The sequence below is a fragment of the Podarcis cretensis genome (assembly GCF_951804945.1).
Source record: "Podarcis cretensis genome assembly, chromosome: 7".
In the NCBI taxonomy this organism is placed as follows: Eukaryota; Metazoa; Chordata; class Lepidosauria; order Squamata; family Lacertidae; genus Podarcis; species Podarcis cretensis.
In genome coordinates, this window is record NC_137176.1 from 28,133,235 (window position 1) to 28,160,323 (window position 27,089).

The following is a 27,089-nucleotide window of genomic DNA, read 5'->3' on the forward strand; positions in this document are numbered from 1 at the left end:
TTTCACCCACCCACAGATTGCCCCCAAGCATATGCAGCCCTCAGTAGGGAAAAAAAGAGAGAATTTGCCACCCTGCCCTAGTCATAGAAAAGTTCCAGGCCTCAATATTAAATTCTACAAATGTTAGGATTTGCTACCAATGGGCACTATCTGAAAATAGCCAGCAAAGTAGGCTCTTCCCTAATATTAGCTACAAACATCACCCGCCCATATAAATTGAGCAGGTGGGCATGTTGCCCTCCCATGATTACCAACTTGTATAGGGTGGAGGACCTGTGGTATTCCAGATGTTGATGGACACTAGCTACAATCAGTCCCAGGCAGCCTGGCCAATGGCAGCAGTGTAGTTTGCTGCTCAGGTGACCTGCACTTGGGGGTGGGATGAACTAGGTGCAGGTATTATGACCAGGGATTATGGAAGTTGTAGTCTAACAACATTTGAAGGGCCAAAGGTTCATCACCCTTGGATTATGCTGAGCTACATGGACCTAACTTGGTATAATGCAGGTTCCAATACCCCAGAATTGTCCCACTCCGCATATTCCTGTAAAGTAGGAACTACTGTGCTCAGGAAAGGTGCAAAGACAGGGATATGTTCCTGGTTTAGCAGGAGATATAATTGCAGAAATACATTTTTGGGACCTGAACTTTGGCACTGAACGTGGTGTATCTAGAGATTAGATACAGCCCCTATAAAGCCCTGGATTTATCTCTATTGACAGGGTTCTTCTACTTTAATCTCCTGTGCAATTCTAGTTTATATTTTGGTTCCTGTGGCCTTGGTTGACACAACTCAGGAAACCTTCCATCTAACCCAGAATATTTGGGCCCTATGGAAGAAGAAAGAGGCCTTCAAAAGAAGCAACACAAGAAAGAAAAGCCAAATCAATAGCGCATTTGGGAAGATATAGCAAAGGACGCTTTAAAAGGGGGCTTCAAAGGGAATCAGGTGGAGAGGGAGATGCTAAAGAGGCAACCAAGATGAGAGGCCGGTGGCAGCTAACAATGGGATCAGCAAGTTGAATGCCGACTCGTTCTTTGAACGGTGGCTGGGCCTGACCTTTCCTCTCTCTACAGTAGGGGCTCAGCTTCAGCTCTGCTCTACAGTATAATAGCAAGCCAAGCCCAGAAGAAAACCCAACTACTAAAGAAAGTGAAATGCCAAGAAAAAAATCAACTTGCTGAACCTGCATATTTGGAAGAAGAAAGAGGCCTCGCTAATGTCCCCCTTTTGTGGGTGAGGAATGCATTGGATTTCTCTTTCATAGTTCATATTTTTAACTTATGGACTTGTTAGGAAGCATGCATGCATTCAAGGACAACAGACATCAATATGAGACGTAGGGATAATTAGCATGGTCTAGGGATAATCAGCATGGCCTCCTCCACATGCTTCTGGACTACAACTCCCATCAGCCCCACCCAGCATGTCCAGTGATCCACAGACTGGACAAAATTCTCTTCTATTCCCAGTTTCCATCAAGATTTATATCTATCCTAACTTTTGAACCGGATGGATCTCCAAGGCACCTTGCATAAATACAATTCGAAAGACACTGATGCTACTTTGGAACCTGTTCAACACAAATCGTGATCACATCGTGTAACAGAACAACCATTCTACTGCAACTATTAATGAATCCTAGATTTGGAAAGAACCTTGGCAGTATTCCAGGCCACCTCCCCTGCTTGAGGCAGAAAAACCAGAGCCATGTCACCCCACAGAGATGGCTGCTCAGAGACCTCCAACAAAGACAAATAATAATAATAATAATAATAATAATAATAATAATAATAGTAGTAGTAGTAGTAGTAGTCCAGGAAAAAACACCTCTGCCCATTCGCTCCTGTTGCCCTGTATCACGGAGCTGTAGAGTTGGAAGGGTCCCAAGACTCATCGAGTCCAACCACCTGCAGTGGAGGACCTGCCTCCCTTCCTGCATGTTGCCACACCTCTCAGGTCCCACCTGTATCATGAAGACTTTCACTCAACCTCCTAACTCCCACCTCCTTGCTACAGCAAAAGCCTAAACACTTGTAATTGGATCACACCTTTTTTCTGTGCTTACTCCTGTCTTCTTCCTGTCCCCTTCCACTATTTCCTCCGGTCAAATTTGAGATGACTGGAAGCTCCTTGGGGTAGACAACTTCCTCATGCACTCTGTAAGACGCCATGCGCCTTGATGGCATTGAGCAAATACACAGATAAATATCTGGTACTTGAGGGTTGTGGGAACAATTTAAAACTGCAAAGTGCCTGCTCAGTATTCAGTACCACAAAAATGAAACAGATTTAAAGCACAAGCGTATCTGAAAAGTTTGTTTATGCAGCTTGTTATCACAGCCCCTTTTGGTTGCTTTAATCTTTGACATTTATATTTAGAAACGGGGTAATTTGAAGCCGAATCAAGCTGAACGTAAAAAAAGAGAGAGCCTTGCATAATTAGGGCTTCTTGATTCAAGCTTTTCATCATCATTTGTTCATTGATCTTTAGGCTACTATTTGCATCCAGTGAATGCTGAACTCAAACTACATGTGTAGATCAAGATGATAGTTTTGTGTACATTTATTCACTTAAAATATTTTTAACATGGCCTTCCTCAAAAAAACCAATACCTTGTTGGGATGCAACATAATAAACTAGTCAATTTAAAACAGTAATTTCTGTATCTCAATAATGTACTATCACAGATAAAACCCCATTAAACAAGCAACAGCCTTTAAAACCATAGATTGACTCCATCCCTCCAGCATTGATGGCAATCTAACACATAGAGTATCTTAATATACACATTCCTAAACACATTTTCTTCTAAAAGAGGAATGCATTTTGGTGCACTGAACTGAGAAATATTTCACCAAATTTGAGAAGTGCAAAATCAAAAGGAGAATGGTTTTCGCATTGATGTAGTAGCCTGGAAGGTGTGAATTGGGTCGGTTTGTTTTACAACACAGACTGGACAAAATTCTCTTCTATTCCCAGTTTCCATCAAGATTTTTATATCTACCCTAACTTTTGAACCAGATGGATCTCCAAGGCACCTTGCATAAATACAATTCGGAAGACACTGATGCTACTTTGGAACCTGTTCAACACAAAGCATGATCACATCGTGTAACAGAACAACCATTCTACTGCAACTATTAATGAATCCTAGATTTGGAAGGAACCTTGGCAGTATTCCAGACCACCTCCCCTGCTTGAGGCAGAAAATCCATAGCCATGTCACCCCACAGAGATGGCTGCTCAGAGACCTCCAACAAAGAAAACAAATAATAATAATAATAATAATAATAATTTATTTATTTATTTATTTATTTATTTATTTATTTATTTATTTATTATTTATACTCCGCCCATCTGGCTGAGTTTCCCCAGCCACTCTGGGCGGCTTCCAACAGAATATTAAAATACAATAGTCTATTAAACATTAAAAGTTTCCCTAAACAGGGCTGCCTTCAGGTATCTTCTAAAAGTCTGGTAGTTGTTTTTCTCTTTGACATCTGTTCCACAGGGAGGCCTACTGAGAAGGCCCTCTGCCTGGTTCCCTGTAACTTGGCTTCTCGCAGCGAGGGAACCGGCAGAAGGCCTTCAGCACTGGACCTCAGTGTCCGGGCAGAATGATGGGGCTGGAGACGCTCCTTCAGGTATACTGGATGGAGGCCATTTAGGGCTTTAAAGGTAAGCACCAACACTTTGAATTGTGCTCGGAAACGTACTGGGAGCCAGTGTAGGTCTTTCAAGACCGATATTATGTAGTCTCGACGGCTGCTCCCAGTAATCAGTCTAGCTGCCGCATTCTGGATTAGTTGTAGTTTCCGGGTCACCTTCAAAGGTAGCCCCACACAGAGCACATTGCAGTAGTCCAAGCGAGAGATAACTAGAGCATGCACCGCTCTGGCGAGGCAGTCCGCAGGCAGGTAGAGTCTCAGCCTGCGTACCAGTTGGAGCTGATAAACAGCTGCTCTGGACACAGAATTGACCTGCACCTCCATAGACAGCTGTGAGTCCAGAATGACTCCCAGGCTGTGCACCTAGTCCTTCAGGAGTACACTTACCCCATTCAGGACCAGGGAGTCCTCCACACCTGCCCACCGCCTATCCCCCCAAAACAGTACTTCTGTCTTGTCAGGATTCAACCTCAATCTGTTAGCTGCCATCCATCCTCCAACAATCCCTAGGTAATTGCCTCCACTCTTACCATCAACACGTTTCTCCTTATGTTTAACCAGAATCTACTTGCCTGCAACTGAAGACCATTAGATCTAGTCCTCCTGCCCTCTGGGGGCAGCAGAGACAAGTCTTCATCCTTGATCATGGACTGGATGAGAGCCAACAAATTGAACCTCAATCCAGATAAGACTGAGGCGCTGTTAGTGGGCGGTTCCCTAGCCCAGATGGCTGGGAGGTTGCCTGCTCTTGCTCTTACACTCCTTCTGAAGGAGCAAACATGGCTTGGTGGTACTTCTGTATCCTTTGCTGTTACTTGAGGCTCAAGTGGCCTCAGTGGCACAGAGTGCCTTCCATCAGCTTTGGCTGGTGGCCCAGCTGCACCCCTATCTGGACAGGGATAGCCTAACTTCTGCTATCTAGTTAAGCTAGATTAATGCAATGTGTTCTATGTAGGGCTGTCTCTGAAGGTGGTTCAGAAACTTCAGCTGGTGCAGAATTCAGGAGTCAGTTTGATCACCAAAACAAGATGGCTTGAGCACTTTACACCGATCCTGACCCAACTGCACTGACTGCTGATTAGCTTCTGGGTCCAATTCAGAGTGCTGGTTTTGACCTATAAAGCTTTAAGCGGCTTAGGACCGCAATACTTCAAGGTATCTCAGGGTACAGGTAGGTTCACATAAAGAACCTACCTGTACCCTGAGATAATCTTCTGCGGCCCTTCTTTGTGTGACTCCTCCACGAGAGGTTTGGAGGGTGGCAACATAAGAACGGGCCTTTTCTGCAGTGGCTCCCCATTTGTTGAATGCTCTCCCCAGGGAGGCTTGCCTGGCACCTTCATTGTACACCTTTAGGTGCCAGGCAAAATCATTCCTCTTCAACCAGGCCTTGGGCTGGTTAACATTCTATATCCATTTAAATGTGTTTGTGGGAGTGGGAGGAGGAGGAGGAAGAAGAAGAGTTTGGATTTGATATCCCACTTTATCACTACCCTAAGGAGTCTCAAAGCGGCTAACAATCTCCTTTCCCTTCCTGCCCCACAACAAACACTCTGTGAGGTGAGTGGGGCTGAGAGACTCCAGAGAAGTGTGACTAGCCCAAGGTCACCCAGCAGCTGCATATGGAGGAGTGGGGAAGCGAACCCGGTTCACCAGAGTACGAGTCAACCACTCTTAACCATTACACCACACTGGCTCTCGTGGAGGGGCGTTGTTGGTTTGTGGCTTTTGTCGTTGCCATTGTTTTTATTATGCGTTTTGAGTTTTTATCTTGTATTTTTATATTGCGAACTGCCCTGAGATCTACGGATGAAGGGCGGTATTTATTTAATGAAATAAATAAACAAATAAACAAATAAATAACAAATCCCTGCCTGAGCATTGGTACAGCAGAGTAATCACCTCCTGAACAGGGCAAAATACACGCACACATTTCTTACATCCCTGCTGGTGAAGCTTGCAGGCTTATATGAAGCAGTACCAAAAACAAAAAACCCTTCAGAACCTATGAAGAAAAGGGATAGCGGTGCTGCTACCATCTGCCGGCAACAAGGTTCCGATTACATCATCCTCAATCTCATCCATCTCAAATCCAAGCCTTTGTGCACAGCAAACTCAGCAACCAAGGGTGCCTGGCTGCATGCAACCAGCAGAGGGAGCAAGCAAGCCTCAAAACAACAGCTGTATACTGGCTTCCTGGTTGCTGCTTCCCATTCCAGATATTCCTCTCCATCCCTTCAAGCAGTATTTTTGAATGCAGAAGGTGTTCGCCCCTCCTCCCCCCCCCCGCCGCCAGCTGCCACCACAGATCAGATAGATAACAAGGACAGGGCTCTCTCCCTCTCTTTATTTAATTATTTATTTGACCCTTCATTCGTATCACTGGCTTCCAGGCACACCCAGGAAATATAATAATGGTGACAGGGTTATAAATAGCCAAGAGTTATAAATGTTGGAAGGTATGGAGTTATCTGACCCCTGAGCCATCTGAAGGCAGCCCTGTATAGAGAAGGGTGTTTTTAAAAATGTTTTATTATGGGGGGTGTGTGTGTGTGTGTGTGTGTGTGTGTGTGTGTTGGAAGCTGCCCAGAAAGGCTGGGGCAACCCAGTCAGATTAGTAGGGTGTAAGTTGTAAAGTTGTTGTTGTTGTTGTTGTTGTTGAATAGCATATCCCTGTTTTCATCAGATAAATATTGGGAGGGTATGTTACAAGGAGGACAAGAGTAGGGGGCATCACCAAAATTCATTTTGAATATTATTTATTTATTTATTTATTTATTTATTTATTTATTCATTCAACTTATACACTGCCCTATACCTGGAGGTCTCAGGGCAGTTCACAACAAGAGCACGACATATAAAATCAAACCAAAAGCAGCAACCCAATAACCACCACCTCCCAAGCCACATTCTAAAAGGGTGCTGGATGTCATTAAGATCAACCAAAGGCCTGGTTAAAAAGGAACGTTTTTTCCGGCACCTAAATGTATATAATGAAGGTGCCAGGCGAACTTCCCTGGGGAGAGTATTCCACAGACAGGGAGCCACTGCAGAGAAGGCCAGTTCTCATGCTGCCACCCTCTGGTGGTACTATGAATACAGGAGTGGAGAACCTCTGGCCATGGGGCATGCTGGGCCTCCTTATTGGACCTTAATAGGCCATTTCTGCCAAGCCACACCCACTTGCCAAGCACCTAACATCAAATATGACGTCCAGTGTTGGAAGGTAAAAAGTCAGCTGGGCTGGGTCAGAAGGGTTCTCCGAAGCATTATTTATCAGCTGGCCGGCAGGCCTTCAAAGCACAGCACAATGCTTTTTGCAAACTTCTTAATCTCAGGGTCTGGGGTTTGAGCCCCATGTTGGACAAAAGATTCCTGCACTTCAGGGGTTTGGACTAGATGATCCTCGTGGTCCCAACTCTAGGCTTCTATGATTCCTTGCAAAGAGTCCTTCATGACGCCTTGAAGTCAAGGCAACCAGGTGATTGTCGGTGCTTCAGAGTTGTGCAGGGCTTTTGGTGACGTGCTTTGAAGTCCCGACAAAAGTCCCATGTCAGCTGATGTCCTTATGATATCAGGTGCGTGACATGTGAGCCACCCACTCACTTGTAAAGTGTGGCCCACAGGGGCAGAAGCTGGGTAAGGCAGATAAGGATCTGACCCACCGGTCTTATCCAGTTCCATATCCTCCGATTTCTCTGATGAAAATACAGTAGACCCTCGGGTTACGTTACCTTCGTGTAACATAACTTTCGGGTTGCGAACGCAGCAAACCCAGAAGTGCATACTTCCAGATTTTGCTGCATGCACATGTGCAGAAACGCTCTGCACACCGCCTGCGCATGCACAGAAGCGCTCTATCACACTGTGCGCATGTGCAGAAGCAGCGCCTCATGTTTCAGAGTTTTCAGGGTACCTGAGGACCCTGGAATGAATTAAGTTCATATCCAGAGGGTCCACTGTAAGGATGTCCTATTCCATCATCATCTCCATCTTCATCAATTTATTATTTATATCCCGCTAATCTGACTGGGTTGCCCCAGCCACTCTGGGCAGCTTCCAACATATATAAAAACATAATAAAATATTAAACATTTAAAAACTTCCATGTATAGGGCTGCCTTCAGATGTCTTCTAAAGGTTGTATAGTTACTTATCTCCTTGTCTTATGGGGTCGCATAACTCCATACCCTTCAACATTTCTCTGAAGAAAATTGGGACATCCTAAGGAAAACTGAGACATCCTAAGGAAAACTGGGATCAAATCAGAAACCGGGATGGCTTCTGTAAATCTGGGATTGTCCCTGGAAAACAGGAACACTTGGGGGGTCTGCAGTTTCCCACCCTTCTCTTAAGAGAAAAGACCCAGTTAATTCCACAAATAAAACCAGAGAAGTAAACCAAAGTATACACAATGCCTGTAGCAGCTGTACCTATAATTCTCAGCAACAGGTGATAGGTTGAAGACCTGAAACTGATCCTCCCCTGGCACAATCACAGCTCTCTCAGTTTTGTCAAAGTGTACAGAAATCGCTGTCACAATTGCTCTGAATCATGGTGTCAAACAGCTATTAGTATTTGCCATTCTAGTGGTCTCCAGAGGCGGAGCTAGCTGCTCTGGCACCAGGAGCAAAGCCCATGCTGTGCACCCGGGGGCGAGGCGAGTGTCCCGGGGGGGGGTGCGGCGATGTCACCCCCTCTCAGGGATGGCACCCGAGGTGGACCGCCCTCACCACCACCTTTCCACCACCAGTGGTGCTCTCCAGATGTTTTGAACCAGAAGTCCACTTTCAGTCCACAAACAATATGCAATGGATTGCTATTCCTCTCCACTTGCACGGGAATTCCTTTGCAGTGAAACGGACGGCCTTTTGCATGGGGTGGAATATCATAATTACAATGCAAATTACGTAAGTTATGCAATTTTGCCATGCTGATCAGCAAGATGAGGAAATACTAGGTGGAACTGAAACAGTGATTCATGTGAGTCATGGATAGATCGGTCAGTTAGAACGTGGTGCTGATAACACCAAGTTTGCAGGTTCAGTCCCCATATGGGAAAGCTGCATATTCCTGAACAGCAGGGGGTTGAACTAGATGATCCTTATGGTACCTTCTAACTCTAGAGTTCTATGATTCAATAATAATAATAATAATAATAATAATAATAATAATAATAATTTATTATTTGTACCCTGCCTATCTAGCTGAGTTGCCCCAGCCACTCTGGGCAGCTCCCAATTGAGTGTTAAAAACAATACAGCATTAAATATTAAAAACTTCCCTAAACAGGGCTGCCTTCAGATGTCTTTTAAAAATAGGATAGCTGCTTACTTCCTTGACATCTGCTGGGAGGGCGTTCCACAGGGCAGACGCCACTACCGAGAAGGCCCTCGGCGCTGGACCTCAGTGTACGGGCTGGACAATGGGGGTGGAGACGCTCCTTCAGGTATAGAGGACCGAGGCCATTTAGGGCTTTGAAGGTCAGCGCCAACACTTTGAATTGTGCTTGGAAAAGTACTGGGAGCCAATGCAGATCTCTCAGGACCAGTGTTATATGGCCCCAGCGGCCACTCCCAGTCACCAGTCTAGCTGCCGCATTCTGGATTCTATGACAAATATTAAGGAGTAAATAAAAATGCTGCCGTCTCACATCCCCGCCTTCAGCCCACTGCTGTGGTAGAGAATTCTTATTCCACCCAGCCCAGATAGGTCTGTCCTCACCTTTTCTTTATAGCTGTGACTGCACAGTTATCAAGAGCAACAAGACTGAGTACCAGAGGGAAGAAGAGAAAGACAAAGTTATCTTTGTCCAAGAATCCATGGATTTACAGGAATACAGGAGCCAAGAAAATGCCGACTTTAACCCAAGAGCTCTTTTATGGATGCTGTTATGTATATCAGTCAATTGGCTTATAACAAAAGTGTTTAGGGCGTTTAGACCAATATGTATGGATTTTAAGAAGCCAGTTTGGCAGAGGTCAAATGGATCCGAAGATTTACAGCCGTCCACGGAAAAAGATCATTAATGCAAGGAGGTGGCGTATAAATTTATCAACAGATTTAATGTCGGACCCAGGAAGACGCAATAAAAGGGGAGATTGATGTGATCTTTTAGCTGCCTTTTGAACAAGCCATTATTAGGAGGACTTATATTTTCAGTAAGGATATGGAACTGACACAACATTGCCTACTATGGATATACTCAACAGACAGGGATCTGTATGCTCTGTGCCCAACAGCAGGAGGGTAAGGTATGCACTGGAATAAGAGTGTCCAAGGGATGAGGCTAAATTGCATATCAGAGATGGGAGATTTCTGGTCCTCCAGATGTTGCTGGTCTTCCACTCCCTTCAGTCTCACCCAGCACAGCCAATGGTCAGGGATGAGGGGAGTGTGGTTCAACTAGACCACGAGGGCTATAGGTTTCTTATCTCTGCTGTGAGTCCTACAGATTGCAAGGAGAACATGGCAGGTGGGATCAGTGTCTCCATGCCTCCAACTTCTCTCCATTCCTGCAAAGCAGCAGAGCACACCATGTCTCCCACCCATATTTAGCAGCTGTTTGGTGGTGACTCAAGTTACCAGATCTGAGCCCTGAAAAGGAATAGGGAAGAATGGAATGTGATGGGTAGTTCACCAAGGAATTCATGGTGAAAACCCAATTATGTATTGGGTTTTCTCTAATACAAGATTCAACCTCCTTTTGTTGAAACAGCAGCGGTCATTCAGTTTATAGTTTAAGGATTACTTCTGTTATCAGTATGTCACCTAGCCAAGAAGCGGGATGGAGGTGTTGCTTAGCACCTAGGCCAATGCACAATCTTTCGTGAGGTGGCATGTGCTCTGATTGGCTAGATACTTCTGAGGGAGTTTCCCTCTGTATGTTTAGTTGAATGTCTCCCTGATATGTACAAGTAAGAAAGACAAAACCTCTCTGTTTCATTCTCCTCAAGTTATACACTGTTTTTATTCAGTCTTCCTCAGTAAAGTCTTATTGGAGTTTCTTTTCTCTCTCGACTCCGTCTGTATTATTTAATTGACAATGCATTTTATCCAAACATACATGGACTATCCTTCCTTCCAAATGAAAAAGAACCTGAAAGGAAAACCTGAAAAGGCACACCTGTTCACCATATAGAAATGAAAAAGCTAAATGCATGCTAATTCCTAACTAGCAGATTTAATAAATGGCTACACGATTATTGTGCAGCAACAGAAAGGGGGGGGGGCAGTCAATAATACAAATGCAAAAATACAGCTAGTTCCTAGGAAGACAAATTAAATGTCAAATCAAAAATAATTCTCAAAGAGTTTATAACAGTAGGGGAGACAGCTGTGGAGAAAGATTTGCATCAGTAAGTCATGTAGACTGAATAGTAAATTTGCCACAAATGTCATGGACTCAGTAGTTCGCAGGCATTCAGATGCAGGAAGAGAATGCAAATGTAACGTTAATTTCAGTGGATTTACTCTAGGTAAAATGTGGTTGAATACTGCCCTATATAGGTAACTGCAGCACACAGAATTAGCTTATTAGTCAACAGCAACTTTAACACAGCACAAATGTTTTTCATAAGCAGACTGTTCTTCCATTACGAATCAAGCATTGAGTAATCAGCAAGTAATCGATGCAACATGCAGCATGTTCTGAACCGACCAAAGAAGAAAAGGACTATTTCTTTGTACAATAAAAATGCACAGAACTCGTTACCAAAAAGATGTAGCAATAGCCACTAGCTTGGATGGCTTTAAAAATTGTGACAGTTCATGGAGGATAGCTTTTTTAAAATGGCAATAATCCATGATAGTTAAATGGAACTTCAGTCTTTAGATCAGTACACTAATGATTACCAGGTGCTCATGTTACTGATGTTACTGAGATGCTCGGTCTGGCTGGAACTCTGTACATGCTCCAAGGCTCTGTGCAACTTAGCTTTGCTGTGTGCCATTGTGATGAGAGAGAGAGAGAGACCCTTTGTTGAGGGCAGAGCTGATCCAAATACATGCCAGCCAGCCAGGAACTGGCTGCATATGCATAATTGAATCCCCTGAACCCAGTGCCAGATCTAATGCAAGCATCACCTAGGATTTGGCCATTCATCATTCCCTGTGAGCAAACAGATGCCAGCTGGCAAGCATATCTTGCAATGAGTGTCCATTTGCATTTTCTGAAGAGGTCCAAGCTCATCCTCTTTCAGGGCACCTTATTAAAATGAGATTTGATGGGCAGGGAATGCGATTTGCTATTTTCTTTGGGATTAGTCAGCAGGACTCCCCCGTGGAGAGGCACTTTCCAAAGAGAAGGTTTTTCTATTTTATAACAGGATCAGGAAGGTTTGAAATCTGACCCTAAAATCAATGATTATATGATTAGCCCATGCATCACCCCCTGCTCTCCGCTCTCGCTCTCTCTCTCGGCTGCCTGCCTAAGATGGGACCACTACTTTGACAGGCAGAAGGATGATCTGAAACAGCAAAAGCCTTTTTGGAATATCCAAGGCTAGCTGGGGCCCTCGACTAATCGTGAAAATTCAAGAGATGATCCAGCATTTTCTTTCTGTTCCTCCCACACAAGGCAAGTCATTTCCGTGTCTGAATCCCCTGACCTTCTTTTAACCTTCCTTATTACCCCAACCTGACTCATCTCTGGCTATCAAAAGGGTTCTTCATATGAACTTTCCTGTTCCTGGATGGCACAGGGAACTGTGGTTAGCTCTAAACAGAAAGTGGAAGCCTTTGGTATCCTCCTCACATGAAATGTAGGGTGTTCGCTCTTGTAACGCTAAACGCTATGGCTATGTCTAAAACCAAGCCATTTTATTCCCTTCCTCCCCATAGTGTTTAGGAAAGGTGAGGCGTTAACAACTGATTTACAGAGGCTGCAGTTCATTTGTGTTGGAACTCACTCCACTCATTTCTCCCTGGACAAACCTTTATGTATTTTGTGTTTTTAATCTCGTATTATTATGCTGTAAACTACCCTGAGATCTACAGACGAAGGGCGGTATACAAATTTAATAAATAAGCAAATTACACAACGTTCTCTGTCTCCTGCCATGGCTCATTTCAAATGTAGATACACAGTCCCACCCACCCCAGTTTGAAGTGCTGAGAAATAATTTGTTTTTGCTTTATTTTTTGCTTTTCAAAGCAAAGACCAATATCTTCTAGATACCTAGCAGTCTTTGCTATCTGTAAGGACACCCTCCTCCACTCCCATCTCATCCATCCCCCCCCCCCATCTAGTATAATAATCCAGTGAAGAGAAGGGTGGTGGTGAACATCACCATTTGACACTTACCTATAATGTACTCAATCCAGAAATGGTCCTTTTCTGGATTGTATGGGCGGTTGAATGAGAGTTGGATGTGGAAGGGCTGCCCTCGGCGCACAATCAGCTTGAGGTTGTAGTATCGCTCCGTGTGGTGTTCTCTCTTATTAATGTCATCTTCACGGTTGAACAAATGGACGTCCTGCACTTCCAGAACATCTGCAGGTGCACAAAGAGATGACCAACATGGCATTTTTAGTTCCTTCTTGTCACTTGGGTCCCATCCCAGAATTACTTCCTTTCCCTTTACCATTTAATCTCACAAATTTCAGACACTGCCTTTTAATTCTTTAAAGTAAAAATTTAAAAAACCCACTTGCAGGACAATCATAAATTAAATCAAACTCAAGGACCACAATGCCTCAAGGACCGCTTCTTTCCATATGAACCTACCTGGACCCTGAGATCATCTTCTGAGGTCCTCCTTTATATGCCTCCTCCTCGAGAAGTCCAGAGGGTGGCAACATGAGAACGGGCCTTCTCTGCAGTGGCTCCCTGTCTGTGGAATGCTCTCCCCAGGGAAGTTTGCCTGGCGCCTTCATTGTACACATTTAAGTGCCAGACAAAAACATTCCTTTTTAACCAGGCCTTTGGTTGATCTGATTTACATCCTATGCCTTTTTAAAATGTGTGGGGGGTTTTTTGGGGGGGAGGCTATTGGGTTGTTGTTTTTATTTTTATTATGTATTTTGTGGTTTTCTATCTTGATTTTATTCTGTGAACCGCCCTGAGACCCCCAGGTAAAGGGTGGTAAATAAATTCTAACAACAACAATATAAAGATTAAGCTCATTGAGCAGCAGGCATTACCATGCAAATGATCCAGCGTTACCATGCAAATGATCTAAAGAGCCTAGGCAAACATTCACCTGGTCCCTCAAAGGCACAAGGAGGTTGGTTGAAGAAGACTGGAAGAAATTTAAAGTTTATTTACAGAAATATTGTAAAATCAAGGAATGTTAGAAGGATGCTGGAATGAAATAATGTGGTATTAGCAGAAATGATATAAAGGATTAAGTAAAAATGGATAGTTAATTGGTGAAAGAGGAGAATGGGAAATTATAGTATATTAAGATAAATTATTAGAATAAGAAGAAAGCTGGGAAGGATTTGCTGAAAAATCTAAATTGAATTAGAATACAAAAAAGGGAGGTGTGAGGAAGTCAAGGAAGTAAGCAAATGAAAGTAAGTTATGCAAAGGTTTGATATGTTTTTTCTTCTTTTTGTTTCTTGCTTTTTGATGTATTGTTCTGTTTTTCTATTTTTTCACTTTTTAAATTGATGTTTTTCTTCTTTTTTTTGTAACCTTTAAAATCTCAATAAAAAATTATTTTAAAAAAAACAAAAAACAAAGGCACAAGGAGGATAAGGCTTTTTCATATAAGATATGGCTATCATATCAATGGCTACCAGCTGTCTATTAACTCTGGTATCAGAGGCAGTGTGCCTCTGAAAACCAGCTGTTGGGGGTCATGTGTTTTCATGACCTACTCATGGGCTACCCGGAGGCATCTGGTTAGCCGATGAGCAAACAGAATGTTGGACTAGATAGACATTTGGCCTGGTCCAACAAGACATTTCTTATGTTCTTCAGTATTGGCCTCAGGCACACTTGCCTGGGGAAATGCTCAAAGGATGGAGTGCCACAACCAAAAAGGCCCCGTCTTACACCAACACAGATGTGGCTCCTGAGAAGGAGTTCAAAAGGCAGAGTTCATCATTGTGCATGTCGATATGAGAGGCAGCAGTCCTGAGCTATATAGGTTCAAACTTTCCCTCTTTCCTTTCCAAAGATCAGAAGTCAGAGAAGAATAGGAGTACTAGGGGGGCATGGCTCATGCACAAGCAAAGTGGCAGCTTGAATTCAGGCCTTTGACAACCAATTCAGGTCTTCCAGGTCCTTGTGACGTTTGCAAGTGCTACTGAATGCCAGCTCATGGTGCAGGAGCTATTAGGCACACAGCTTTTTTTGTTTTTTGTTTAAGCCCTATCAGGTCTAATTTTGCCTGTGGGCTGGAGCTTTCTCGCCAGTTCTCTACCGCCTGCCATTCATTATGTATTGGGCAGAGCCGTGCTTCATCAGATAATGCATGTCACTGGGATTACCAGTACGACTTGGAAACTCCAGACAAGCTCAATTCCCTACAGGCTGTGTAATGTAGAGATTCTATGTACTGGGGAAGGAGGTGTTTTCCCCCCCAGCTGCTCTACAGTGATTAGCATTCAGAAACAGGACTCAATAGATTGTATTATCATATTTGTCATTACCTCCCAAATCCCTGCTCAAAAGGATATTGCATCAATATCTGTTGCGTGACAGAATAGGGGTTGCTTTTCTTTTTGGAGTCTACTCTAAGGGTGCTTCAAGTTTAGCACATGATGCAAATTGGCTGCTTTTTTGATATCTGTTTTTAATTTCACAACAAATATGGCACTGGAATGAAGATGAAATCAACAACACATTGCTGTTTTTATGATATTGGCTCTAGACACAATGCTGGTTAAAGTGACCCTTTGCTTAATGGATGCTAGGAGATGGCTTTTAATTTAGGATTAGCATCCTTCTATAATGTAACCAGTTCAGTCTTGAACAATCTGTTTTAGCAATTTTTATTTAGATAAGGAGTCCAGAAATGTTCGCCCAAAGGGTTGTCCTGTGATTTTTGAGGCAAAATCTAGTAGCTGCTAAGGGATGCTGAGCATCCAGCATGTTTCTAGACCTCATGATTTGGCAGGGGGTTGGGGTGGGAAGGAAACTAAAGCCATATAAGCAGTACTTGAAATTCCCATGGAATACTGTACAAGTGTTTGGATGAAGTTTCATTAAAGGGCAGTTGAGACTTGTCAGCAGAGGACCAGGCTGCTTTCTGTTAGGATTGAGCCTCCCCAAAATATGTATTTTTTACATTTTGCTTTAACGATTGGGCAGGAAGCAAAAGAGATGCCACATAAACTAAGGGTGATTCTGGGGTCTGCGAAATGGTGGCTGGGGGTGGGGGAGAGAGATTCCTTAATGAGAGAGTTTTCAGATTACTAAGTTTTGAAACTTCCACTATTTACAGACTGACTTGGTTTTAGAAGCCTGACTGCATTATTCTTTCAATGCTCCTTGCTTTGATTGTGTGACTTTTCTAGCTATCACCACTGTCTGTTCAACTCAGGATGTGTATAGCATTGCATTGTTTCTTTGTTTTTGTTGTTGTTATGTTCAGTTAAGAGATTTCTGTTAGAAAACTGGAGAAAGGCTCTTGAGAGACATGAAGTCTGCTCAACATTACCATCAACGCTTTAAGCGTAAAAGGCACCATTTCATGTCAATGAGCTCACTTTTGCTTACGAACCCAGGAGCCCAGCCCTATTGCTGCTCTAGATTCCCAAAACTGGATGGATCTCAGGACGATGAATTGGATTTAGAAGCTTCAGCTGTGAACTGCAATAAAGTGCTGCAGAGCAGAGTGCTCCTGTTCAGAGTTCCGGCCAGTCTTGCCTTCCTCAAGATACCTTGTTCCATTCCCTCTCCCACTGAGTTCTGTTTTCCCAAGCATGGGTCCAAGAGGTTTTCTGCTTGTCCCATGCTTTCTGGGTTTTATTTTATTTTTGTCCTAGCTGCCCAGAGTGGCTGGGGCAGCCCAGCCAGATGGGTGGGGTATAAATAATAAAATTATTATTACCCAGGAAAATCCACTGTTTACCACTGAACCAGAAGAAACTTAAATCTGCAGGAAAAACCCATTGACATTTGTTCTGAGTCAGTGGTAAATTGCAGGTTTCCCCTGGGTAAAGTAGCACACACAAGCAAAAGTGTGGACAAGCCCTCCGTCGGCAGTTTGTGCCCACTGAAAACACTCAATTCTCTTTGAGTTGTCCTGGATTCCACACACACACACCTGCTACCTAAGGGATTTTTCTAATGATTTGCCAAACTTTGAGCCTACTGCTCACTCCCTCTTCTGTGTGGCTGGTGCCATCTTGGTTCTTGGAGAAGCAAGTTTCCTGTCAGTATTTATGGTAGGCAAGGACAGTTCTCTGCATGAACAACTATTATCTAAATACATTGGCGTGGAGGGGAGGTACTTAATAGCGAAGGGGAATACCAGTAAACATGCTCACCGTGCAGGCAATTATACAGCCCTTATTAATGGCAGCCCCTCTCCAGTCAAGTCATTTGAATTTCCCATTCTCGACTTCTGAACATCTGACTCCTGACCTTACGGGACGTAAATGAGGCCTCATGAATGATGCAGCCTCTTTGAAGGCCCGTAATGCATACTGAAGGCAATCCCCACTACCTCCAAATCAAATTTTAATGCAACAGCTGAGCGCCCTTATTGTAATGTCAAACAAAAGAGCCCTGTGGCTGCCCTGAGAAAATATACTGCCCTGTATGCTGCTTCCAATTACGGGAATGCTCTAATAAGGCTTGTCCTTGGGCCGACTAGAGAAAGCCACGCTGATAGGTTCCCGGAGGATTAATCATGTGGTATCATCATCATAAAACCATGTTTGAAAGCTGGTTTCAGCTCCATAACACCTATTCCCGGCTGACCGTTTCCACACCGTTAAAAGTATGATTTGAACTTCATTCTGCTGCCTAGATCAGGGTATGAATTGATTTTTAAGTTCCTTGGGCTTAAAAAAACCCCTCAGTTTATTATACTAGGGCTGCACTCCTATGAAGAAGAAGAAGGAGGAGGAGGAGGAGGAGGAGGAGGAGGAGGAGGAGGAGGAGGAGAAAAGAGTTTGGATTTGATATCCCGCCTTTCACTCCCTTTAAGGAGTCTCAAAGCGGCTCACATTCTCCTTTCCCTTCCTCCCCCACAACAAGCACTCTGTGAGGTGAGTGGGGCTGAGAGACTTCAGAGAAGTGTGACTAGCCCAAGGTCACCCAGCAGCTGCATGTGCAGGAGCGGGGAATCAAACCCCGTTCACCAGATTACGAGTCCACTGCTCTTAACCACTACACCACGCTGGCGCTATGCACAAGTACTTGGGAGGAAGTCCCAATGATTTCAGTGGGGTCACAGGAACTGCAGTTTCTCATGCCAGGTCAGGCTATTTATTTAGCGAGCCAAGTATCTGTAGGATGTCAAATGCAGTCAAATCAACAATTCATGTTTTGCCAGAAAGGGCTGAGGCTCACAGAGCTTTCCTGTGAACTTGCTAGAGAGAACTCTGTGAGATCATGCCCCTTTGTGTCTTGACAGGAAGAAGGTGTAGCTATATATGATTATCCCTGCTTGGGCTCTTCTCCACCATGCCGCTGTGCTAGGGGGGATCAGGATCAGGTCTGCAATGATAGACTCAAAGTGAACCTAGAAGGATATAATATTAATTTATTATTTATACCCCGCCCATCTGGCTGGATTTCCCCAGCCACTCTGGGTGGCTCCCAACAGAATATTAAAAACATGATAAAACATTAAAAACTTTCCTAAACAGGGCTGCCTTCAGATGTCTTCTAAAAGTCCCTCACTGCGAGATGTGAGGTTACAGGGAACCAGGCAGAGGGCCTTCACGGTGAAGGTGCCCACCCTGTGGATCGCCCTCCCATCAGATGTCAAGGAAAAACAACTATCTGACTTTCAGAAGACATCTGAAGGCGTTCCCTGTTTAGGGAAGTTTTTAAGGTTTGAAGTTTTATTCTGTTTTTTTAATCTGTTGGGAGCCGCCCAGAGTGGCTGGGGAAACCCAGGCAGATGGGCAGGGTAGAAATAATAATAATAATACAGTGGTATCTTGGGTTACATACGCTTCAGGTTACATACGCTTCAGGTTACACACTCCGCTAACCCAGAAATAGTGCTTCAGGTTAAGAACTTTGCTTCAGGATAAGAACAGAAATCGGGCTCCGGCGGCACGGCGGCAGCAGGAGGCCCCAATAGCTAAAGTGGTTCTTCAGGTTAAGAACAGTTTCAGGTTAAGAATGGACCTCCGGAACAAATTAAGTTCTTAACCCAAGGTACCACTGTAATATTGTTATTGTGATTGTGATTGTGATTGTGATTGTGATTGTGATTGTGATTGTGATTGTGATTGTGATTAGAGACTTCCTATGTACTGTGTGCTACGGAGGAGGGGAAGGAGGACTCCAGTTCTGGCAGCAGCCCTATGTCTCATGTTAACATCTCAACCTGCCTCCAAGAGAAACACCAGCAAAAGTTTTTGCAAGGCATGGAATCAATCAGCACCGCTGTCTAATAAATTCATCACAGCTCCGAGTATGTGACCCTGGGAGTCCATGAGCCACCTCACCTTGAAATGTTAACTCCCTCCTGACGGGAGGGGGCGGGGCGGGAAGCCAGGAGGTCACGGAGCAAGTCAGGGATGCGTTCAGCTCAGCGTCCCCAGTGGCCCAGCCCTCCCTCATATTCCCCATCTCCAGGGCAGCTGATTCTCCTCGCAATCACACCCCCACCGATTCTTCACGCCGGGACCATCTGCTCCCCTTGCTCCCTTGTACGCATGCCAGCAGCCAATTTACAACAACGTCGCCCCCCCCCCACGACAAGAGTGTTGATAATCTATGCGAGGAAACCCCTACGGGGATTTCTACCAGGATGGTGGCAGGGGCGGGAGTAATTCCCTCCTGCATCCTCGATGCCAGCTCTGGCAAAATGCCAGGGCCAAATGCAGAAGCCCAAGAGCAGAAGATCTTATTTGAATGGAGTACACTTACACAGGAGTAACGTGTATTTGTGAGGGAGGTGTCAATACTTCAGCCCCATAAGCAAAACTGAGAAGAGTTTTCAAATGCAGATCGCACCCTTCTAATGATTATCGACGTATTTTCACTTCTCTGGGCACCTGCTTTTCATTTAGTGACAACTTACCTTAATTCTCCTTATGCTGATATACGCAGATATGTAAAATTGTGATGGCTTTTTTCTTCTGTGTGTGTGAACCAAAGTTGCAGTACGGGGGGGGGGATGAGGTTAAAGTGTCTTTCTTTATTTCTCTCTCTCTCTTTGTACTGCTTATGCTTTGGAATGTTGTTGTTGTTTTTTTAAAAAAAACCCCAATAAAATTATTATTTTTAACACTGGTTATTAATGTGGTGGTGATGAAATGAAGAAGTAAAAGAGGAAAAAGGCCATCATCATGATATGCAGATTATTTGTTATTTATTATATAGAGATAGATATTTGCAGTCCATAAGCAGTATGCATTGCAGTGTAGCAGACTAACGGTCCCTAAAATTGGAAACGGGTGAAGCAGAAGGAAAGGAAGGAAGTGGAAGCGTGGAGACACAGGGACACAATGTGCAGCTGTTCTGGCTTAGCTTAGATGCAGCACACCATGGGGACAGGCTTCTGACTTCATAAGGCTATTACAACACCCTGCAATTTTTAATGGACTAGCAATGAAGGAGAAACTTGGAACAGCAACCCAAAAAGCTTGTGGAGCACTTAAGAGTTTGTTTGCACACTTGGAGGCTCTGCCCATTGCCTTCCCCTGCTGCAGTCTCTCTGGGCTGAGGCCATGTGAAACACGACTCACGCTTTTTAATTAAAGACTTTTATTGCGAAGAAAAAAACAGCCATGGACCCTGACCCTCAGCAGATCTGGGACCCACAGCTGTCTTTTTCTTCATTAAAAAGGAGAGATTGTGACACCTGTTTGAAAGCAGGTAGTTTGGACCTTCCTTTGTATTGGATGCCACTTGGAAAAGTCCCCTGACCTTCAATAATACCTTTGCGGGAGCATGAAGAGCCTGCAGCAAGAAGTGAGGACCCTTAATCCCCCCTTCTCCCACTGCGGCATGAGCAGAGGGCTATGCGTTGTCCTTTAGTTCTTAACCCTGGACTTCAGGTTTCTGCAAAATCATAGAATCATAAAATTGTAGAGTTGGAAGGGACGCTGAGGATCATCTAGTCCAACCCCACGCAATACGGAGAAATGCAGTTGTCCCATATGGAGATCAAACCTGCAACCTTGGCATTATCAGCACCACGCTCTAGCCAACTGAGCTATCCAGCCTGACTGTTTCACATCAGGTGAGAACTCAAGTTTCACCATGCTGAAACTCCAACCCACCCCAACCCTTTTGTTTCCTTGTGGGTGCCTATAGACTTTCATAGTTTACAGTCCACTAAGACGCCATTGCTGTCCCAGCTGAGTGGCCTCAGGTCCAATTCCCCGGCATGTCCATATCATCCGAACCTGGGGTTGCGGTTAAGGTCTCTTCTCCTTCACTGTAACCATAGAGCAAACACTGGCTACAGATCATGGTTAAGGTGGATCGGGTTCGGACAACACGCTAAGCCAAACTTGCCATAAACCCAAAGCCACCTTCACGTTAGAGGTTTAAAGACTATCTCAGGCCAAATCTTTAAAAATGTAGTATAAACATCAACAATTGGGAAACACTTGCCTGTGAGTGTTCCAATTGGAGAACAGCCTTTACCAAAGGTGTCATGGGCTTTGAAGACACTCGAACTCAGGACGCAAGGCACGCTTGGCAAATCCACACCGTGATCAACTCCCACCTGGAAACCAATGTCCCCACTGTGGAAGGATGTGTGGATCCTCCACAGTCACTTACGGACTCATTGTTAAAACCGTGTTTATGGAAGACAATCTTACTCGGCTACGAGTGATCGCCAAAGAAGAAGAAGACTAAACCATGGTTTTGGGTTCGTGTGATGTGCTAGCAGGACAGATGTGTCTTTAAGAAGGTTGATTGATTATATTTCTCTGAACCCATTCAAATCTGCCTGAATTGTAAGACCACCAGAAGAATGCTGTTAGACCAGGCCTAAGGCCCATCTAGTCCAGCAGCTTGATCTCACAGTGGCCAAACACACGGCATCATAGAATTGTAGAGCTGGAAGAGATCCCAAGGGTCATCTAGCCCAACCCCCTGCTTCGGGAAAGCCTGCATGCAGGACATGAGCGTAACAATGCTTTCCCCACTTGTGATTCCTAGGAACTGGCACTGCCGCCAACAGCAGAGGTGTAGCATAGCCATCCTTCACTAAGTTCACCCAGTAGTAAGACTGCAAGAGGCAGCCAAATGGTAAATGACCACCCTTTAATTAAAATCAGGAGGGCAACCTGTACTCTCCATCTCACATCAGTGGAAGCAATGTTAATTTCTTGCCACTTGCTAATAAGCTTTGTCCCTTGTGCCAAACCACAGGGCCCAATCTAGCACCCTGGTGGTCATTTGTGTATATAAGAAATATTATAAAAATAAATCAATATCCTCCATCCCTTTAGTTATGCTCCTCAAAGGGACGCTACTTACTTACTTACTTACTTACTTACTTACTTACTTACTTACGTAAAGGGACCCCGACCATTAGGTCCAGTCGTGGCCAACTCTGGGGTTGCAGTGCTCATCTCGCTTTATTGGCCAAGGGAGCCGGCGTACAGCTTCCGGGTCATGTGGCCAGCATGACTAAGCCGCTTCTGGCGAACCAGAACAGTTTACCTTCCTGCTGAAGCGGTACCTATTTATCTACTTGCACTTTGACGTGCTTTCGAACTGCTAGGTTCTCAGGAGCAGGGACCGAGCAACGGGAGCTCACGGGGATTCAAACCGCTGACCTTCGGCAAGCCCTAGGCTCTGTGATTTAACCCACAGTGCCACCCTCGTCCCACTTACTTATTTATTTACTTATAAATAGTTGAATTTATATACCCTATACCTGGAGGTCTCAGGGCAGTTCACAGAAAAAAAAATCAAAATATAAAACCACAAAATACACAATCAAAATAAAAGCAACAACCCAATAACCTCCCCCCCCCCAAAAAAAACCCCACATTTTAAAAAGGCATAGGATGTCAGTCAACTCTACCAAAGGCCTGGTTAAAAAGGAACATTTTTTGCCTGGTGCCTAATGGTGTATAATGAAGGATAAGCCCTGAGGGTGTAGGATCCTTTATCTTCCCATCTGCATTAAGTCATGACTCATTCAAAATAAACCCACATTTTAGGAATTTAAGAAGATGCCATATACTGAGGCAGGCCATAGCTCAGTATTGTCTACATTTATAAGCGTTGGCTCTCTGGGCTGATCTAGACAGGGTCTCTCCCAGCCCTTGAGATTCCAGGGATGAAACCTGGGATCTTCTGCATGCAAAACAGTTGCTCTACCACCGAGCCACAGCCTCTTTCAGATGCATTCTGGGAAAATAATGGATTACCTCTGAACCTCAACATTTGGCAACATGCCCAACCTGGGTGCAGGTCCCAGGGGAAACACATTTTGCTCTTTCTAAACTCTGAGGCTCCTTGCCATACCTTGCAGCTTATATCCTCTCGGCACCAAGCCGATCGTCTCCATTTCAGGAACTTCATCTTCTTCTGCGTTGGAGACATTGGGTGGGAGAGCTCTTCTCCCACTCGGACCTGTGGGAAGCCCTTTCTTCTTCTGCCTCTCTGTGGCCATTGGCTCGGTCATTGCAACTCGGTCTCTGATATCCTCTTGAAAGGGAGGAAGCAGGGAGATAAAAGGGGAAATGTGAGCAAGGCAGCAGTGTGCCGACTGTGAGATGCCACCAAGTTAGGAGGGTTTCTTGAGGATGTCAAAAATATATCAAAAAACAAAGCAGCTTCAGACCAATGTCAGAATATTACTCCCCCAAGTTCCTCTGGCGACTGGTGCAAAGTTGGAAAGGATATCTACATTTTTAAAACTTGAGGAGCATCTGGGGGAAATGAAAATTCCAAACTTTTGGAAAAATCCCATGCAACAGATTTTTTTAAATAATAATAATAATAATAATGACATTTGGAAGGTGAAATGAAAAATTTGTCTACCTGGACATATAATCCTTCCCAACTAAAACACACACACCCATATAGTACAACTCACTAGAAATTACCCTCTTAATAGAACAGACATCCGCATGTGTAGAGCACACTTCCTAGAAAGAACCTGAACATCTTGCTTGCAAAATGCTTTGGATTAGAGCAGCTCAACTACTTTGAAGCCCCAAGCCAAGCAATTTATTTTGCCAAGTATTAATTAAATAACAGGAGGCATACAGTCAGCTAGAAGAGAGATACCTTGTGTTTGGTGTAGATTCTCCTCCGTTTCACAAGTACAGCAAACTCTGATGTAAGATATCCTTGAGCAATTGCTATATATGGCCTCCACCTTCCCCCACCCACCCCCTCCATTCCCTCCCCTTCACGCCTGCAACAGGACAGCTTCCATCAGATACCAGCAGCTGCAGCTGAGACTTGCTTTGCTCTCCCCCCTTGCTAGTCTGCCCTGCCTTCACAGAAAAGGAATGTTCAGATTAATTGGTAGGAAATCCCTTGGTATGTCTCCCAAGTGGAAAAATTAGTCCCAAACCTCAGGGGTGTGCCTGGGAAATAAAAGAGTGTGGCCATGCTAAAATACAAAGAACAATGGGAGTTAGTTGGCGTCATGAACCATTAAAACAATCTGCATGTCCCTGTTGGATGCTGCACAGTATCTGGGATGGGACCATCCCAAAAGTTGGACCTGCAAGAACCAAAACGTTTTCCAGTTAAGTCAGAGTTGGAAGTATCTGCTCATTAATCTGGCATGAATGCCCTGCACCTTCAAGGATAGTTTCGTGTACTTCATAGCAGCTACCCAAATAGAAAATTGAACGTACACTGAAAACTTCACACGATGAATGAATTTTCACCATTCGGATCCAAAAGTCTGCATTTTGAACGTGAAATTTTGTTTGACTGAGAATTTGAAATTCAGCTGCTTTAGGCTTGCTGGAATCCCTTGATAGCTTTGATTTTGGTAGTTAACGAAAGATGTTGAAGAGGGCATTGTTTAGGGTTGGAGCCTTAGCTGATAGTACCTCCTTAAATCTATTTCCTTTCGATTTTCCAAGGTGTTTCACCTTTGGAAGATCTCTCTTATTCTGCTTTGTATATTATTCTAATGCAACTTTTAAGCATGTTTTTTATGTGCTGGCTATTTTAATGCATTGCAACTATGGCTTTCCATGTGCTAATGAGGGGAATCCATCAGCAAAACTGGGGCAAGAGGCCTTTTTGCGATTCATCCACCCCCTCTGTGCAGCCCCCCTGTGCCCTCCTCCCAAATCTGATGTCACTTTCCAGAGTAGATTTAGGGGGAAGCAGGGGGTTGCAGGGGAGAGGGGGAAATCACCTAAAATTGTGTCCTTTAGCCCAGATTCCTTCCATCCATGGACAGGACACATTGGCTAACATCTCCCCCATTGTCTTTTATTATTAGCCACCCTATAATTTGATTGACTGGTGGAGGAAGGTCATACCACTCATTCCTGCTTCCTGCTGATTGTGCAGGAAGAGACTTTCCTCCATCTATGGTTAGCCCAGAAGCCAAGCAGGCTGGGAGGACAGAAGTGATCATTCCCTTCTCCACTAGCTCGTTCACTCGCCTGCATGTGATTTCTGCTCACCTATGTCTACCAGGCAAGCCATTAACGACAAGTCTAGATTAATGGTCAGATTCAGTTTAAGCCAGTACATCCATCTCATAAAGGCATCAGCTGTCAAACACTAATTATCTACCAATTGCTGCCAGGTTTATTTTTATCTACCAATTGCTGCCAGGTTTATTTTTTAATTTTTTTTAAAAAATAGCATTACATGTAATGTCAGCTATTAAATATTGTGCCTGTCAGCAAATGCTATTGCAAGCCAGTATTGCCAACTATGAAATAGTGATAGTTTCCAAAGTGTCTTTTGGGGAACTATGGATTCTTTGGAATGAGAAAATCAGTAATGGCAGCCAGACTTCCCCCAAAGACTATGAATCACTTTTACTGCTTTTATGGGGTTTTTTTTTTTATCCCTCCCAAAGACAGCTTGCTCTTCATTGCCTGCCTTCCTACACACAGGGGCAGATGGGGCTCATCCACCTGGGAAGGTAGCCCATTGAGGAGAAAGGAAACTGACCCTAAACTTCCACTGCCTTGTGAGGTACCTTCAGGAGAAGAAAGGGCTAAGGAGGAAACCCTACAGAAATCTGGAGCACAGTCCCTAAGATGATTGGATGGGGTCTTGTACGCCTCCTTCCAGCAACTCCTGAAGCTAAGCTAGTGTCAAACTTATTGCTCTGCTTTCCTCTGGATCACGTCAGCGAGGCCAAGAGAAGGGGGTCTTGTTGTCTGTCAGAAGGCAGGTGAGCAACCTCATCCTACCTGTGTCACCCCACCAACAGGCACTTCTTAACGCAACAGCCTCCACTGGCTGCAGGGAATGGAAGAGGAGTGTGGTGCGCCGTAGCACAAATGGGAGCCTGTTGCGTGGACAGAACAGCAGCATCAGATACAGCCCACTAACTCCATAACGATTTCGTCAGCTGACTTCACTGGAAGGACTGACAATGGAGATACGTCATCGGAATGCTTATCGGGGACGGGTGAAGCTGATGTATTCTTTTGTCCTCCTTGCAATTTGGGGAAATGCTAAAATCAATTCTGCTGGTATACAATTAATGATAACACATAGTAGATCTAGGTAAAGTGGTACCTCGGTTTACAAACTTAATCTGTTCTGGAAGTCCGTTCTTAAACTGAAACCATTCTTAAACCGAGGCACACTTTCCCTAATGAGGCCTCCTGCTGGTGCCCTTCCACTGTTTGGATTCCGTTCTTAGACCGAGGTAAAGTTCACAAACTGGGACACTACTTCCGGTTTTGCGGAGTTCGTAAACCGAATCGTTCTTAAACAGGACTGTTCTTAAACCGAGGTACCACTGTATAGGAAAAAAAGTCTAAAGCTCTGATCAGAAGTGTTGTCTTCATCTCAGTTACAGGGATGTAGGCACTCTTGATAATTTTACAGGATTTGATTTAATTTTACAGGATTTGATAGTTTTTTACATGATCAATCAAACAGGATTTGTTAAAAAATAGACATATTAATGGACCCTATATGCAATGCTGTGTACAGTGGCAAAGCCTCAGGAATACCTTGAACAATAGCCTCCCCAGACTTTTGGCAAAGTTCAATGGAAACATTTATTTCAATTTTTATCTAAAATGATCTTTGGAAATTCCTTTATATTATTTTTTTAAAAAATTGTATAGCAATAGTACAGCAGTAGTTAAGGTGAATGGATTCAGAATACCTAAACGTGCGAAGAGGCACCAA

The 27,089-nt window shown here is 44.2% G+C and overlaps 1 protein-coding gene across 1 annotated transcript in view; it reads right to left on the reverse strand.

The window, feature by feature from the left end:
• F13A1 (coagulation factor XIII A chain) overlaps positions 1-24,149 on the reverse strand; it is a 79,291-nt gene extending 55,142 nt beyond the window's left edge. Inside the window, exons 1-3 of the mRNA XM_079984970.1 lie at positions 24,021-24,149; positions 23,253-23,435; positions 12,978-13,166 (exon numbers count right to left, since the gene is read on the reverse strand). Coding sequence (XP_079841096.1) covers positions 12,978-13,166; positions 23,253-23,412 — 349 coding nt within the window. The 5' untranslated portion in view covers positions 23,413-23,435; positions 24,021-24,149. The remainder of the gene's footprint in view (positions 1-12,977; positions 13,167-23,252; positions 23,436-24,020) is intronic.
• Between the last annotated feature and the right edge of the window lie 2,940 nt (positions 24,150-27,089).